Source organism: Gadus morhua, chromosome 8 (assembly GCF_902167405.1).
Source record: "Gadus morhua chromosome 8, gadMor3.0, whole genome shotgun sequence".
NCBI lineage: Eukaryota > Metazoa > Chordata > Actinopteri > Gadiformes > Gadidae > Gadus > Gadus morhua.
Window position 1 is genome coordinate 4,761,057 of NC_044055.1, and position 13,893 is coordinate 4,774,949.

The 13,893-nt window shown below is 46.7% G+C and overlaps 1 protein-coding gene across 1 annotated transcript; it reads right to left on the reverse strand.

Moving 5' to 3' along the window:
* Nucleotides 1–1,361: 1,361 nt before the first annotated feature.
* On the reverse strand, nt 1,362–13,296 carry LOC115548213 (uncharacterized). The gene is made up of 4 exons (XM_030362689.1): nt 13,231–13,296; nt 12,973–13,043; nt 10,746–11,669; nt 1,362–3,075 (listed from the first exon to the last, which is right to left on the reverse strand). The coding sequence occupies exons 3-4, from the start codon at nt 11,369–11,371 to the stop codon at nt 2,046–2,048; spliced, it is 1,656 nt and encodes a 551-aa protein (XP_030218549.1). The 5' UTR covers nt 11,372–11,669; nt 12,973–13,043; nt 13,231–13,296; the 3' UTR covers nt 1,362–2,045.
* Between the last annotated feature and the right edge of the window lie 597 nt (nt 13,297–13,893).

Genomic DNA, 13,893 nt, shown 5'->3' on the forward strand with positions numbered 1-13,893 from the left:
ATGAATCTATTAAAACCAATACGGCACAAAATAATTCTGAAAACTTTAACATAACTTTAATTTGTACATGCACTGCTTTCCCTCTGCCATTTTTAATATCCCGTGCAGCGTGTGAACGCAGAGGATTGTGGGTAGTTTTGGCTCGTCTAGGATCCAGCCATGCATCCTCAAAAAATCTCGGAATTCTCAAAAACAAAGGACGCAAAAATGGTACCAATTTCGAGCGTCCTCAACATTGAAACAGTGCTTGTCTGCGTTCTATGACGTAGCATCCTTAAAAGGGCGGCCGTTGAGCATGCTTCCTTGACATTGGGAAACACCCACGGCGTGGGTGCCAGATCGACTCGGGGTCCTAGATGCGCAATAATGACGCACTTCCTGTAAACGCTGTCTTTTAAATGCGCATGTGCGTTTCATTCATTCCCATGTTATTCCCAAGTATTAACGATCTCCTTTTGTTTTCTAATCTATGAATAATAATCTAATGTACAAATTATTGTTGCATATACTTGGGTTATATATAAAAGAAGAATCGGTTAACTCCATTCACTGAACGGGATGATCCACTTTATTTCCAGCGCTCCCAACACAGAGTCAAAAACAGCGATCCACACGCATACACTACCGTTCTCCTCCTTCAGAATAAGAGTCCCTAACAGGAACTGGGTTACATATGCATTCATCAGTGCCTTAAAATGGCTTTGTTGTGCGAAAGAACGGGCTGCGTTCAATGAAATCAAAACTAAAACGGATTGAGCCTTCTTTTTATGTCCATGATTGAGCCCCGTTTATAAACAACCCTTCTGGGTTTGACCGTTGGCTTGTGTCGATACTTCAAGTGTCGATGCGTCATCTGTAAGCGCAGGACCCCGAGTCGATCTGGCAGCCGAGTCAATCTGACACCCACACCGGTACAGCTGGCCTAGTTTGAGTGTGCCTTTATACAAAGTTAACACAAAACCCATCTCTGACTGTCTCCCCCTGCTGGTGGTTTCATGACCTCGTTAAAACTGACCAGAAGGGGCAGCCTGTAAAAGAATAACTTTAAACAAATATTGGAGAATATACAATGGGCATCAATCAAATAAAAAGGTTTAAAGTCAACACAGATCATTGTAATCATCTTTAATTCTCTTTTAGGTAACGCATGATTCAACATGATTATACTTTAGTGAATATTGTTTTACAGCCTTGGTTCTTGTCCTCTAATACAGTGGTTCTAAACATTTTCACTTCAAGACCCAAGGGAGAAATATGTGCCTCCCGGGACCCAAACTTAAAAATAATGCATCATGAATTGCCATAACATCTACATTGATAAACTACTGATGAAGAACGCAACAAACCATGAATTTAAAAGTAATACATTTATTTATCTCATGATAAAAGTACATCACAGTCATAATCCAATGTGCTGAAGTGTGTGTTACGTACACATATGAATTTGCACAATTAACTTGAAAAATTAGGACATAGAAGCAGTAAGTCAATGCACTCAGTGACTCAGTGTTCCAGCTGGAGTGGAGTATGTGGCCAAGCATATAAAGTACACAGAACAACAGAAATGAACTCAAAAATAGGGGAATAAAATCAGGGGAATACATTTATTTGTTCATTTCAACATCGCGATCTAGACTGAGCAAATCACAGAAGTCTCGCTTCAATGATACCTCAGCCAGAGAGTGAACAGGTTGTGGGGGGGGGCTCCAAACCCAGCATCTAGGCTAAACAGACCAGTGAAGCAAGGAACAACGCTCCTCTATCTGAATTAGGAAAATGCATCAACACTTTACTTTGCAAATGCCGAATAAGAAAGACAGTTTAAAAACATTTCTATTAATTTCATTACTCTGTTAATTCACATCAATAGCATCCATGTAATTAAATCAAATCGAGTAAAGATTATCGGAAAATAAACCCTGACAGGGCGAACCCGACAATGACGCGGTAAATTGTCAAAAAATAATTGACCACCGGAAGTCGGGAAGGCCCATGCAAGGGAACAGAACATTCTACAGCATTGACAAGAGCCGTGTATTAAGAGCCTATATTAACTTCTTTTTCGGGGGGTTTGCGCTGGGAGAGGTACTAACCAATGGACTGTCCGGCCGCAAAATTGAGTCTGCTGTGGCCCCGCTAGCAACCTCCCCCGTGGTAGTGGCCTTTTTCTTCAGATCCTGGAGTTTATTGATGCGCTCCAGGTAGCCAGGCTTGGCCTCTGACTTCTCTCCCTCTATCAGCAGGTCGATGTAATCGGCTGTTGAGATTGGATCGGGCCTCAGAGCGATCTCCTTAAGGGTGTTGCGACACTTGGCTGAGCGCTCCATCAGCTTGACCACCTCGTCCTCTAGGTGGTCGTGCTCCAGCTCCATCTGTTTGATGATGTCACCAACGGACATGGCTTTCTTAGAGGCCGTCTCATACTTTTCTTTCAGCTCCTCGTAGGTTCGTTTCTCTTTCACCGTCTCGGAACCCCAGTAGAAAGCTTTGAAGGCATGCTTCGTTGGAGGGCACTCGCCTTTGCATTCTTTGCATTTACCAGACCAGGTAAAGGCCTCACAAAGAACATTTTCCACGGGAGGAATTGTGGGAAGAAACGTTACCACATTTTTAACCAACGGTACAGTCTTAACCAGGTCGATACCCTGCCTTACCCAGCATGATTTGTGGCAAGTGACATTACATTCCTCACAGTTCATTGAGTATTTTTCGGTTTTAACTTTAACAGGCCTTGTGACGCTGACCTCATAATCAAATTTCTTATTGTCTGCGATAGCTGACTCGTGTGCTTGGAGAATTTGAGATTCTTTTTTAATCTCCTCAAATTTAGTTAAGGCCAATTTCACCTTCATCTGGATATTCTCAATGGAGATCTCCAGCTGAGCTCTCTGTCTGAGCACCTCCTTGGTTAAGGTCAAGCTCTTGGTCTCAATGACTTTCAGATCAGAAAAGAATTCTTTCATGTTTTTGGTTCCCATGTCCCAACACTTTTTAAGGCCTTCTTCTTCCTCATCATCCTCATCCTCATCATTGTTTCCATCTTCTTCAATGTCACCCCCCTCATTTTCGTTGTATGTGTAACCGGTCTGGCTCTGCGTTGTGTGTTGTGAAATGGAGTAGGACACAGGGACTTGGTGTGTCACTTTGGCCGAACTGTAGCGACAGTGGCGTATTTATTTCTGAATGAAATAAATGCACAAATAATGCAGCAGCATTAGTACACAGGACACTGCAGCACGTCAATCGTTTACACTGGTTATTTTCTCATTAACAATTTTAGAACAGAAAGCTGCACAGAGCAGAGGGGAGAACACTCACCTCCTCACAGCATTAAAACAACAAGTGAGGAATGGCGAGCGCAACGGAAGAAAATGACGTCTCGATCGAAACTTCAAAATAAAATAACAAAAGCTCCCGAACGATCTATTTACAGAATATATCACGAAATACAAGTAATAAATAAAACATGAGGGAATTTTGGTGGAATGCATACATACATCTTATGTACCTGCTACATTCACCCCTCCTGAATTACACCAAAATCCTGAGCGGCTGCCAGTACATAACACTTACAGGGACAACCAATACTGGCTTACTGGCACGGGTTCACATAAAGATCTAATCTTTACATCCAGCTCAAAAGCTACCTGGGAAACAGGTTCAGAGAAATCAAAGGGCGTACAGGCCTTAGTCCCTCCTAGAATTGTCTGGTGCCGTGTACACCAAACCACCCGGCCTACCCAAGTCCCAAACCATAGTCGTAAGCATACATAAGCACACCATCTTAGTGAGACACAGTGTAAAGCAAATACTCAAAACAACAGTGGAAAAGACACAAATCAACCCCTTTTGAACAGAACAGGGCAAAAAGAGTCCTTGATCTCTAACCAAATGAGGTAGTCATGTCACACGGCTTTTGAGCCATCGTTTCGATCAGACGGTTGACTTTCCCAACAACCCTGCCAACACGTGTCCTGACCACACCGTCTTCCTGCTTAGGTGGTGCCTGGCCTACTCTGCCCCATTCCCCAACCGGTGACATTGCGTCAGGGATAACTGTTGGGACATGGCCTGCGGCAACCATCGGCACTGTGTCTGATGTGTCAACTGCTGGCACTGTGACTGGGTGAAACGACTGGACACTACTCGCGTCAATCACTGACGCTGTATCTGGTGCAGCCGACTGCTCCGACCCCGCATCAGACGGATCATGCCCCGCATCAGACTGATCTTCATCCGCATCAGCTTCGTCACAGGACCGGAGGCTGGCAGCTTCCTCCGCCCCACTCAGAACCCATGCGCTTGCCCTATCCATCGAACCCTCCTCATTCAAAGAGTCGATGAGATCCTCAATGTGGGACTCGTCCTCTGAATCACCAAAACTGTCCTCCGATCCTGCCAATCCTCCATCAGCAGACTCCACAGGTAGGAAGCTGATATCCATGATAAGGTTGCGATGTACCACCTTTGCGTTCCCTTTGTCATCTACCAACTTGTAGATATGAGTCTGCGGTTTGCTGTCCATGACAGTATAAACAGTCGGTTCCCACTTATCCGCAAGTTTCTTCTTTCCCCTTTCGCCTTTATTGGCGAGCAGTACTCTATCTCCCACGTTCAGGTAAGTCCCCTTGACCCTTCGATTGTAACCTCTCGCTTGCTTGTCTTGCTCCTTGATGGCATGCCTTTGAGCGATGCCTGCTGCCTCATGGAGGTGAGACATAAGCGATGTCACATAGCTGCCGTAGTCAACAACCATTGGGTCGTGCAGGACCTGTTTGAACATCACATCAACAGGGAGTCTTGGAATCCGACCAAACATGAGGTAAAAAGGCGCGTACCCAGTTGTCTCATGCACCGTCGCATTGTATGCAAATGTCAGGGTCTGGATTTGCTGGGGCCACTTGGCCTTCTCTCTCAGCGGCAGCGAACGGAGCATATTCCCCAGAGTCCTGTTAAATCTCTCAGTTCCTCCGTTCCCCATGGGGTGATAAGCTGTAGTGTGCGACTTGGAGACTCCCGATAGCCGAAGCAACTCTGCAATGAGCTCACTCTCAAAGTTGGCTCCTTGATCTGTGTGGATGCGCTCTGGAAACCCATACACACAGAAAACATTGTCCCATAACTTTTTAGCAACCTGCTTCGCCTGTTGGTTTGTGCAGGGAAAGGCGTGGGCCAACTTTGTGAAATGATCTGTCAAGACAAGAACATCCACGGAGCGCTGTTTGCTATCTTCTGCATTCCAGAAATCCAAACACACCAGTTCCATAGGATGAGATGTCCTGATACTTTCAAGCGGAGCTCTGGCAGAAGGATCTGGTGTCTTGGCCAGGATGCACCTCTGACAGCACTTGACATAGCCTTTAATCTGACGCTCCATTCCAGGCCAAAAGAAGCGCTGTCTCGCGAGGTGAATTGTTCTCGCCTGCCCCTGATGACCGGCCAAGTCATGCACACCACGCAAGGCCTTCTCCACCAGGTTCCGGGGCAAGACAAACTGGTGTCTCTTCTGCTTGCTCATGGAATCCTTAGCGACTCTGTAGAGCACTCCATCAACGACTTTAAGTCTCTCCCACTGTCTGATAAGGACCAAGGCACTTGAGTCCAAACCATCCCTCTCCCGCCTTGAGGGCCTCCTCCGCCGATTCAGAAATGGCATAACCGTAGAGATGCCAGGATCAAGCTCTTGGTGTCGCTGGAGCTCTTCTACGGAGAAGGCAGGCAGCAGGTCTTGCCCTGGTGGAAGGAAGTGCTGAACAGACTGGATCAACCCTGTCGCCCTGGACTCTGCAGCCGCATCCCAGTTGTTGTGAGAATCAAGGACAGCTTCTACAATGCTGTCACAGAGAGGTGGGGAACAACAGGACCGAGTCGCAGTATCTTGTTCCGTCCTCATCGCCTGATACTGGACTTTTAAACGAAAGACATCCTGAACTCCATCTTCTCCAACCCCATCAGATTCGGCAAGCAGATCTTTGTAGGACTCTGAGACAAGTCTACGCCCAGCAGTCTTCGCAAACGGGTCCCGGCTGAGAGCGTCAGCCACTATGTTCTTGGTTCCCGCAATGTGCTTTAGACTAAATGTGTAGGGAGCGAGCTTCGCAACCCATCGCTGTTCGCAGGCGTCGAGTTTTGGCTTGGTCATTATATATGTGAGTGGATTGTTGTCCGTCCATACTGTGAAGGAATTGCCCTTCAGCCAGTGGCTGAATTTGTCACAGACACTCCACTTCAATGCCAGAAACTCGAGCCGATGAGCTGGGTAGTTCTTCTGAGAGCTGCTGAGGGTCTTACTCGCAAACGCTATGGGTCGTGCTTTACTTTCACCAGCAGGGACTTGTGACAACACTGCACCGAGCCCATCCAAGGAGGCATCAGTCGACAGGATCAGAGGACGTGAAAAGTCAGGATGTGCAAGGACCGCACAGTCCAGCAGACGTTCTTTAAGACCGGCAAAGGCAATGTCACACTCTGGGGTCCAGTCATCAGGCTTGAGTTTCCTGAATGTTCCTGCCTTCACATTTACTTTTTTTCTTCCTCTTCTCTTCTGCCCAGCAGTCAGAGCAAAGAGTGGCTTGGCAATGGAAGAGCAGTTGGGGATGAAGTGCTGGTAGAAGAAAACCATGCCCAAAAAGGATTTGATCCTCCGCACTGAAGGTGTACATCTGTCATCCTCCATAAGATCAGACCTCGACATACTGGATATGACATCCACCTTCGCAGGATCCACAGCCACCCCGTTTCCATCTATGATGTGACCCAGAAACTTGACAGACGATCGCATCAGATGACACTTCTTAGGACTCAACTTCAGGTTGTTCTCTCGCAGGCGCTGGAACACGCCCTCCAGTCTCCGTAGAGCCTCCTCTTCAGTTGATGCGAAGACGAGCAAATCGTCTAAATAGCATAAAAGGCTGCTGAAGTTCAAATCCCCAAATATACTGAGCATCATGCGCATAAATGAGGCCGGACTATTGCACAGTCCCTGCGGCATCCTATTATACTCATGCAGGCCTAGCGGTGTGGTGAAGGCAGTGTATTTTTTGTCCTCTTCTGCCATGGGAATGTTGTAGAAACCGGACGTTAAATCCATTGTGCTGAAGTAGGTGTTCCCTCCCAAGGCAGCCAAGCAGTCCGACTGGTGTGGAAGGGGATGGGCGTCCTTGAGTGTTCTCGCATTCAACCACCGAAAGTCGGTGCAGATCCTCAAGTTTCCATCCTTTTTCCATACCATCACTAGCGGTGATGCATAATCACTCACTGACTTCCGAATTATCCCTTGCTCCTCCATATCTGTCAACACTTGACGTAGCTTCTGGTAGTGAGCAGGCGGTACTCTCCGGTAGGGGAGGCGGAATGGACGATCATCTGTTAGTCGAATGCGGTGGACAAAGCCCTTTGCCTCACCGCAATCCATTTCGTGCTTGGAAAAGACATCGTTGTAGCATTCGAGCAGCTGGACTAACTTCACAGTTCCTGCGGCGCTAGTCTGACAAGGCTGTATGTCAAGTTTGTCAAGGCCAACATCTCGCAATCTCTGTTCGAGACCTGAAGGACTGAGTGGTGTATGACGCTTGCCTGGAACAGCTGTGTCGATCTGGCTATAGCCTTGGAGGAGTTCAAAATCTTCCAGAGCTAGACAAGGGGACACATCTGCCAGCTTACAGTTCCTCTTCAGTGTGACTGGTCTATCAGACAGATTGGTGACCTTCATGGGGACCCACCTATCACCCCACAGAGGCGTCACGACACGGCCAACCATGATGTTACGTGGCATGGACTTGGATGAGGTTGGTTCAACCAGCACAGTGCTTCCCGGTGACATGGGCGCATTGTTAGGCAGCTTACCCCAGACCAGGTGCTCTTGCATCGCTAGAAGAGTAACTGACTGTTGGAGCTTGACTGTGCCAATCTTGTCCGGTAGCTCCTCACTCCTCCAACGAGACGTGTTCGCCATGAGATCCAAGAACTGTTCACACTCAGGGGATGAAGAAAGACTGCGAACAGAGATAAGCCGCCAGTAATCATCATTGTTCTTCAACTGGCGCATGAGAAACTTGATCACATTCGTGCCAATGATGAGATCATCTCGCTGGCCTGGCACCACCAAAACTGGAACGATACAGCTCAACCCATACACCTTCAGTTCAACCTCATGCATACACTTTGGTTTGGTGAGCTTCCCTCCACAGCCCACCAAAACCACTTCCTGTGTCATCGGTCTTGGATCTGACAGCACTTTCTCACTCAGCATCCTCTCCTCTGCTTCTACACTGAAAGTACAGGCCATGGAACCTGAATCAAGCATTCCTTGAATCTGGAACACATTATTCACATCGACTGGAGCATAGAATAGCTCATCATATGGCTCAACTCTGTGTGTGTTCTGTGCTATTATCTTCACACCAGCCGGTGCTGCACTGCACACTTTCACATAACACTGTTCAAATTCACTCCCACTCCTGAAGGTTTGATTGTCTTCACCCGCACATCCCCTCTCCCAATGCGGGCCAATCAGTTTAAATGCTGTTGCTCTTGAGGTAGATGTGTGGCCTGGTCCTCCCGTCCGGGAGTGTAACTTGAGCATTCTCTCTTGATATGACCCGGCTTGAAGCAAGACAAACACAGGCGATCTCGCCGGCAGTGCATTAGGGTAGTGTGTTCTGCAGACTTGCAAACCTTGCAGTATCTTCTCTGTGACTGGTCAGACGGGTGCTGTCTATACATCGGCCTGTTATTCTGAGCCATCACCTGGCTGTTCTGAGAAAGTGTGCGGTCAAGCAGGCCAATCAGGGTCTTTAGGCAGTTTTCATCAAACTGAGTGGTAGACGTGGCACTCACTTCGGCCTGCACAGGGAGTACCTCCGGATGGCTGCCCAACAACACCTCCTCAGACACAGGTGTTTGAATATGAACTGCCACATGTCTTGCTGGGACATGACGGTTTGGTCTGGTATTCAGCTGTTCTCTCATGTCAATCTGATAACGGTCAACGTGCTCCTGTATTTCACCAGCTGTCCATTTCTCTGGCGCCTTGAACCGTAGCACTGCAGCAAGGGAGGGATCGGGACAGTACTTGACAAACATCATGGTTACCTCTCGACTGAGATCATCAATATGTCGCCCCTGTCTGCTCAAACCCTCCTCAGCTGCATCAACAGCCTTGTTAAGGCGGATCCAGTACTCGACTGGGTTCTCTCCTGCTACAGGCACAGTGCTATAGAAGTCTGCAAGAGGCATACTGGAACACGCCACACCACTGAAATGCTGTTTCAGTATGTTGATAATTACTTTTGGGTTCTCATGAGGCTTCAGTGAAGGATTGCTACGGAGTGTTATCTTCACAATGTCCCTGGCTTTCCCCATTAATCTAGACAACATCTCCTGGTGCTGCTCTCCCAGCTCCACATGTCTTCTTCTCAAGTAGGTGAACATGAGCTCTTCCCACTCATGTACCGAAAGCTTGTCGGACCCATCCCCTCTGTACACAGGAGGCTCTCTCACATCGGACTGCATGACTAACTTCACACCAGTCAGGTTAAGTGTGGAGTCAACGAACGACTGGCCTGCACCTGAGTTCTCAACTCGTGCTTGAGCACCTTCATTCGCCTGACTCACTCCCTTCAACTGAGCTGATATAGACTGTCCTACTTGCTGGGCGATATGCGTGATGAGATCACTCAAAGCTGGGTCACTCCTGTCTGGGATGGCCGAAAGTGAAAGAGTAGGTCTGTGAGTAAGTGGTGTGAGACTAGGTAGATGGGTGGAGGTGAAAACTGAGGAAGCCACATTGTCTGGGACATCAACTCGACGGATGGAGCTGAACGCTGGTGACCTCACGTCACCTGGACTTGCAACTGGAGAGTTAAACAACTGTACCCCCCTCCCAAAAGAGTTCACTAGCTGTGTTCCCCTCCCCGAATCAGCAACTGGAGAGGTGAACATCTGTGCCCCCCTCCCGGAAATAGAATCAACAGTACGAATAGCAGTCCCATTTTCAACATTGGAATCCATTTTTCTTAAGTAAAAAAAAAACAATGAAAATACTGACTCAATAAACCACGGAAAGTACTGTATTCCTTTCCTTCATTTGACACTGTACATTTCTTTTCTTTATAAGAAAATGAAACAAAAAAAATAAATAAACCAAATCCCCCTAATGTCCTTGAACCGTGACAAAGTCACTCCAATGTAACCCTCTTAAGGAAACCTTTTTTTTTTCGTTCGTCGTTGTTCTGTCGTCCAACAACCTCCGGTGACCAAGCTGGTGTTGGTCCACGACGTCAATCCGGGTCACGGCACCAATGTAACCGGTCTGGCTCTGCGTTGTGTGTTGTGAAATGGAGTAGGACACAGGGACTTGGTGTGTCACTTTGGCCGAACTGTAGCGACAGTGGCGTATTTATTTCTGAATGAAATAAATGCACAAATAATGCAGCAGCATTAGTACACAGGACACTGCAGCACGTCAATCGTTTACACTGGTTATTTTCTCATTAACAATTTTAGAACAGAAAGCTGCACAGAGCAGAGGGGAGAACACTCACCTCCTCACAGCATTAAAACAACAAGTGAGGAATGGCGAGCGCAACGGAAGAAAATGACGTCACGATCGAAACTTCAAAATAAAATAACAAAAGCTCCCGAACGATCTATTTACAGAATATATCACGAAATACAAGTAATAAATAAAACATGAGGGAATTTTGGTGGAATGCATACATACATCTTATGTACCTGCTACATATGCACCAGGTATAGAGTTATTGAATTTGAAGTGAATTGGTAAACCATTTTTCGTTTTAGGACATGGGACCCCGAACTCATTGATCGCCCCGAGAACCACTGGTTTTGTGTGATCTGCAAATGTCACCAGAATCCGGATGTTCTCTGCCACATCTTTGCCAAATATGCGGAGCACCGAATCAAAGCAGCATTTCTGCGTCGTTGTAAGCCGAGCTAAAGATGCTTGGACCACGAAGCAGATAGCATCAATCTCGCTGATTCCACTTTTAGCAGAGAATAAATGTTCTAACTGACTCATAATCAACCCATCTCTTTCTATGCCTCTCGTGTCTCCGAAACCCGGCGTGTCCACAATAGTCAGGGAGTAGTCGATCTGGAAGCCCTCTCGGTGGTTGAGCTTGTACACGGTGACTTCAGAGGTCTGGCTGTGAGCCTGAGACTTGGCCGTGCCTTCGTCCACCAACTTGAATCTAAAGGTATCGTCCCATGTGACACCCAAGATGTAGTTGATCATCCTGTTGACCATGGTGGACTTGCCCGCCCCAGTGGCTCCTAGAACCATGATGGTGCGGTTCTTTCTACCAAAGTCTTTTCCAAACATGAAGCATTTGCATCCCTCTATCTCCATGGGCTGGGCTTCCAGAGGAAGAGTGTAAACCTCCAGAGTACCTGAACGTACTTCAATCTTCTTGCCTTCTTTCTTAACAGCTTCTGCCAACCGCTTAGGGGGGGGGGCGAAAACGCTGTTTTAAAAGAATGAAACATTGAAGCAATATTTGTTAACTTCTCTGATTTCTGACTAATTCAAACGGTTGTAAGATCTTTTGAGGAGTTGAGAAGATAGCAGGAAGGTTAGCCCTGACAATCAACAGTTTGTTCCCCGTCTTAAACCAGGTTGACCCTCGTAGAAATATCCCTGGCGTGATCTGAAATGAGACACAAACATGTCAGGAAAACCTCTGCATGTTTGTGCATTTACATATATATGCGTGTGAGAGAGAGAGAGAGAGAGAGAGGGAGAGGGAGGGAGAGGGAGAGGGAGAGGGAGGGGGAGAGGGGGGGGAGAGGGGGGGGGGGAGGGGGAGAGAGGGGGGGGGGGGGTACAGAGCGATTTTGAAACTAAACAACCTTCTCAGCCATTTAGAATAGTGCATTTCACACAGCTGTAATTGACAGCCAAAATGATTATTAAATTATATGATTACCGCGGCTGATCCGTAAAATAAAAAGGTCTGCAAAAAGCTAAACTTTGTAAAATAAACGACGACACTGCCTTTGAAATAGCCTTGGCGATATTGCAGTATACAGGTGCACATGTCGCCCTCTATAGGTGGATGCTAAGTATGCAGCCAGATTTGCTGCGGTACACATTGGACACAAACTCGACGAGATCCACACATGCTTAGGCCTACAGGCGAGTTCACATGTCCTAATCTGTTCTGAAAGTGAGTGTGTGGATAGCATTTTACCAAACACGTGAAAAAGGTAAATTATGTGTATTTGTGCATCGTGACATTCGTATGGATATACTTTTACAATTTCGTTGGACACGTAATATGAAGTGTAAGTGTGGATATCATTTTAGCAGCCACAAGTTAAATAGTAAAATAGTAAAAGTAAAATATTTCTTTGTATGGAAAATGATTGCAAGGCACAAGGAGAAAATTATTGTGGATTGTGGTAGTGATATACAGTGTGATATATTGGACAAAAATTCACAAAGAAAAATGAGCAACTCACAAGAGCCATGCGATCCACAAATGTGTAAAAGTGATTGTGGAAACAATTTTACAAGACGGCAGACATTCTACTATGTGGATCGTAGTTTAATAAAAGCTTCCATGGATTCCCCGAACCAATCATGGAAGAGATGCCCTGTTTGTCAGAAATGAGCGCCTAAATACGACATTGTGTCATTACCGAGGGCGGCGCAGTCTCAACCATTACAGATATTCTCACACACCATTTCCCTCAGTAGCCTGATAGTTCAAGGTTTGCTAGGGCATTTTTAACAGATACACGCAAATTATAGATAACCCTTACTTACTGTGTGCGTGCGTGCGTGCGTGCGTGCGTGTGTGTGTGTGAAACTAAATGTAATGTTCCATAACTAATGTTAACTTAAATACATATAACAGTTTTATTCTGGTGCTGTAGCAGGTCAAACAAGGTTTAATCATAGCAGTTGTGAGGTGGCCTATACTTTACAATACAATGACGTGAACGCACCTGGTTGTATCGGTCTGGCCCAGGTCCAGCTTCAGCCTTCAACACAGAGATAAGACCAGCTCCGGGTAGACCTAATGAAATGCTCAGTGTTAAATTCCGCACTTGATATAGGCCTTATATGAATCACAATGAAACGCCAATCCATTCCGTCCACTCGAGTGATAACGTTCCAAACGGGGGCACCAAATCAGTAACACCCGCAACAACTGTATTGTATTAGGTGTCAATATAACTGATCAAAGCACGTTTCTGTCCTACCTTGGCTGTCCCGGCTGAGAGCAGGATGAGAGCTCAGTCTCTCTACGGCGCCTCTTAAAGCTGAGCTGGGTGGGCTACACCCAGGAGTGGGGGTGGCTATAGCTCATTATTTGAAGTCACATCATTTCTAAGAAGTGCTCCGGTTTCCCCTCCACCCTGTGGATGAACAAGGCAAGTGCACAAGAGCTGGAGTCGGTACATGAACGCTTCACTGTCTGATGGGTTCATGCAGAATTGTGCATTTTTCCACGGGGCTCAATAAAGTACCTTCTTCTTAATCCTCCTAATAATGTTGACATGCAATGCACATGGATTAGCCTATAACCCTTCATGTTTATACACACATCCCCTCTCTCTCTCTCTCTCTCTCTCTCTCTCTCTCTCCAAACACACACACACACACACACACACACACACACACACACACACGTACACACACACACACACACACACACACACACACACACACACGTATGGGAATAAAAAAGCAACATTTAGTAGGCTTATAAAAAGGCAGTTTTAAATCCTCAACACACGTTGAGGATTTCCACAGACCCACCAGGGAGCTCAGAGGACGTCCACCACCTCAAGGCATACTGCCTGTTCTCCTCTAGGGGATCAACTGTCTCTGGAGGTCCTGGAGGGCGACCTGGCGAGCCAGCG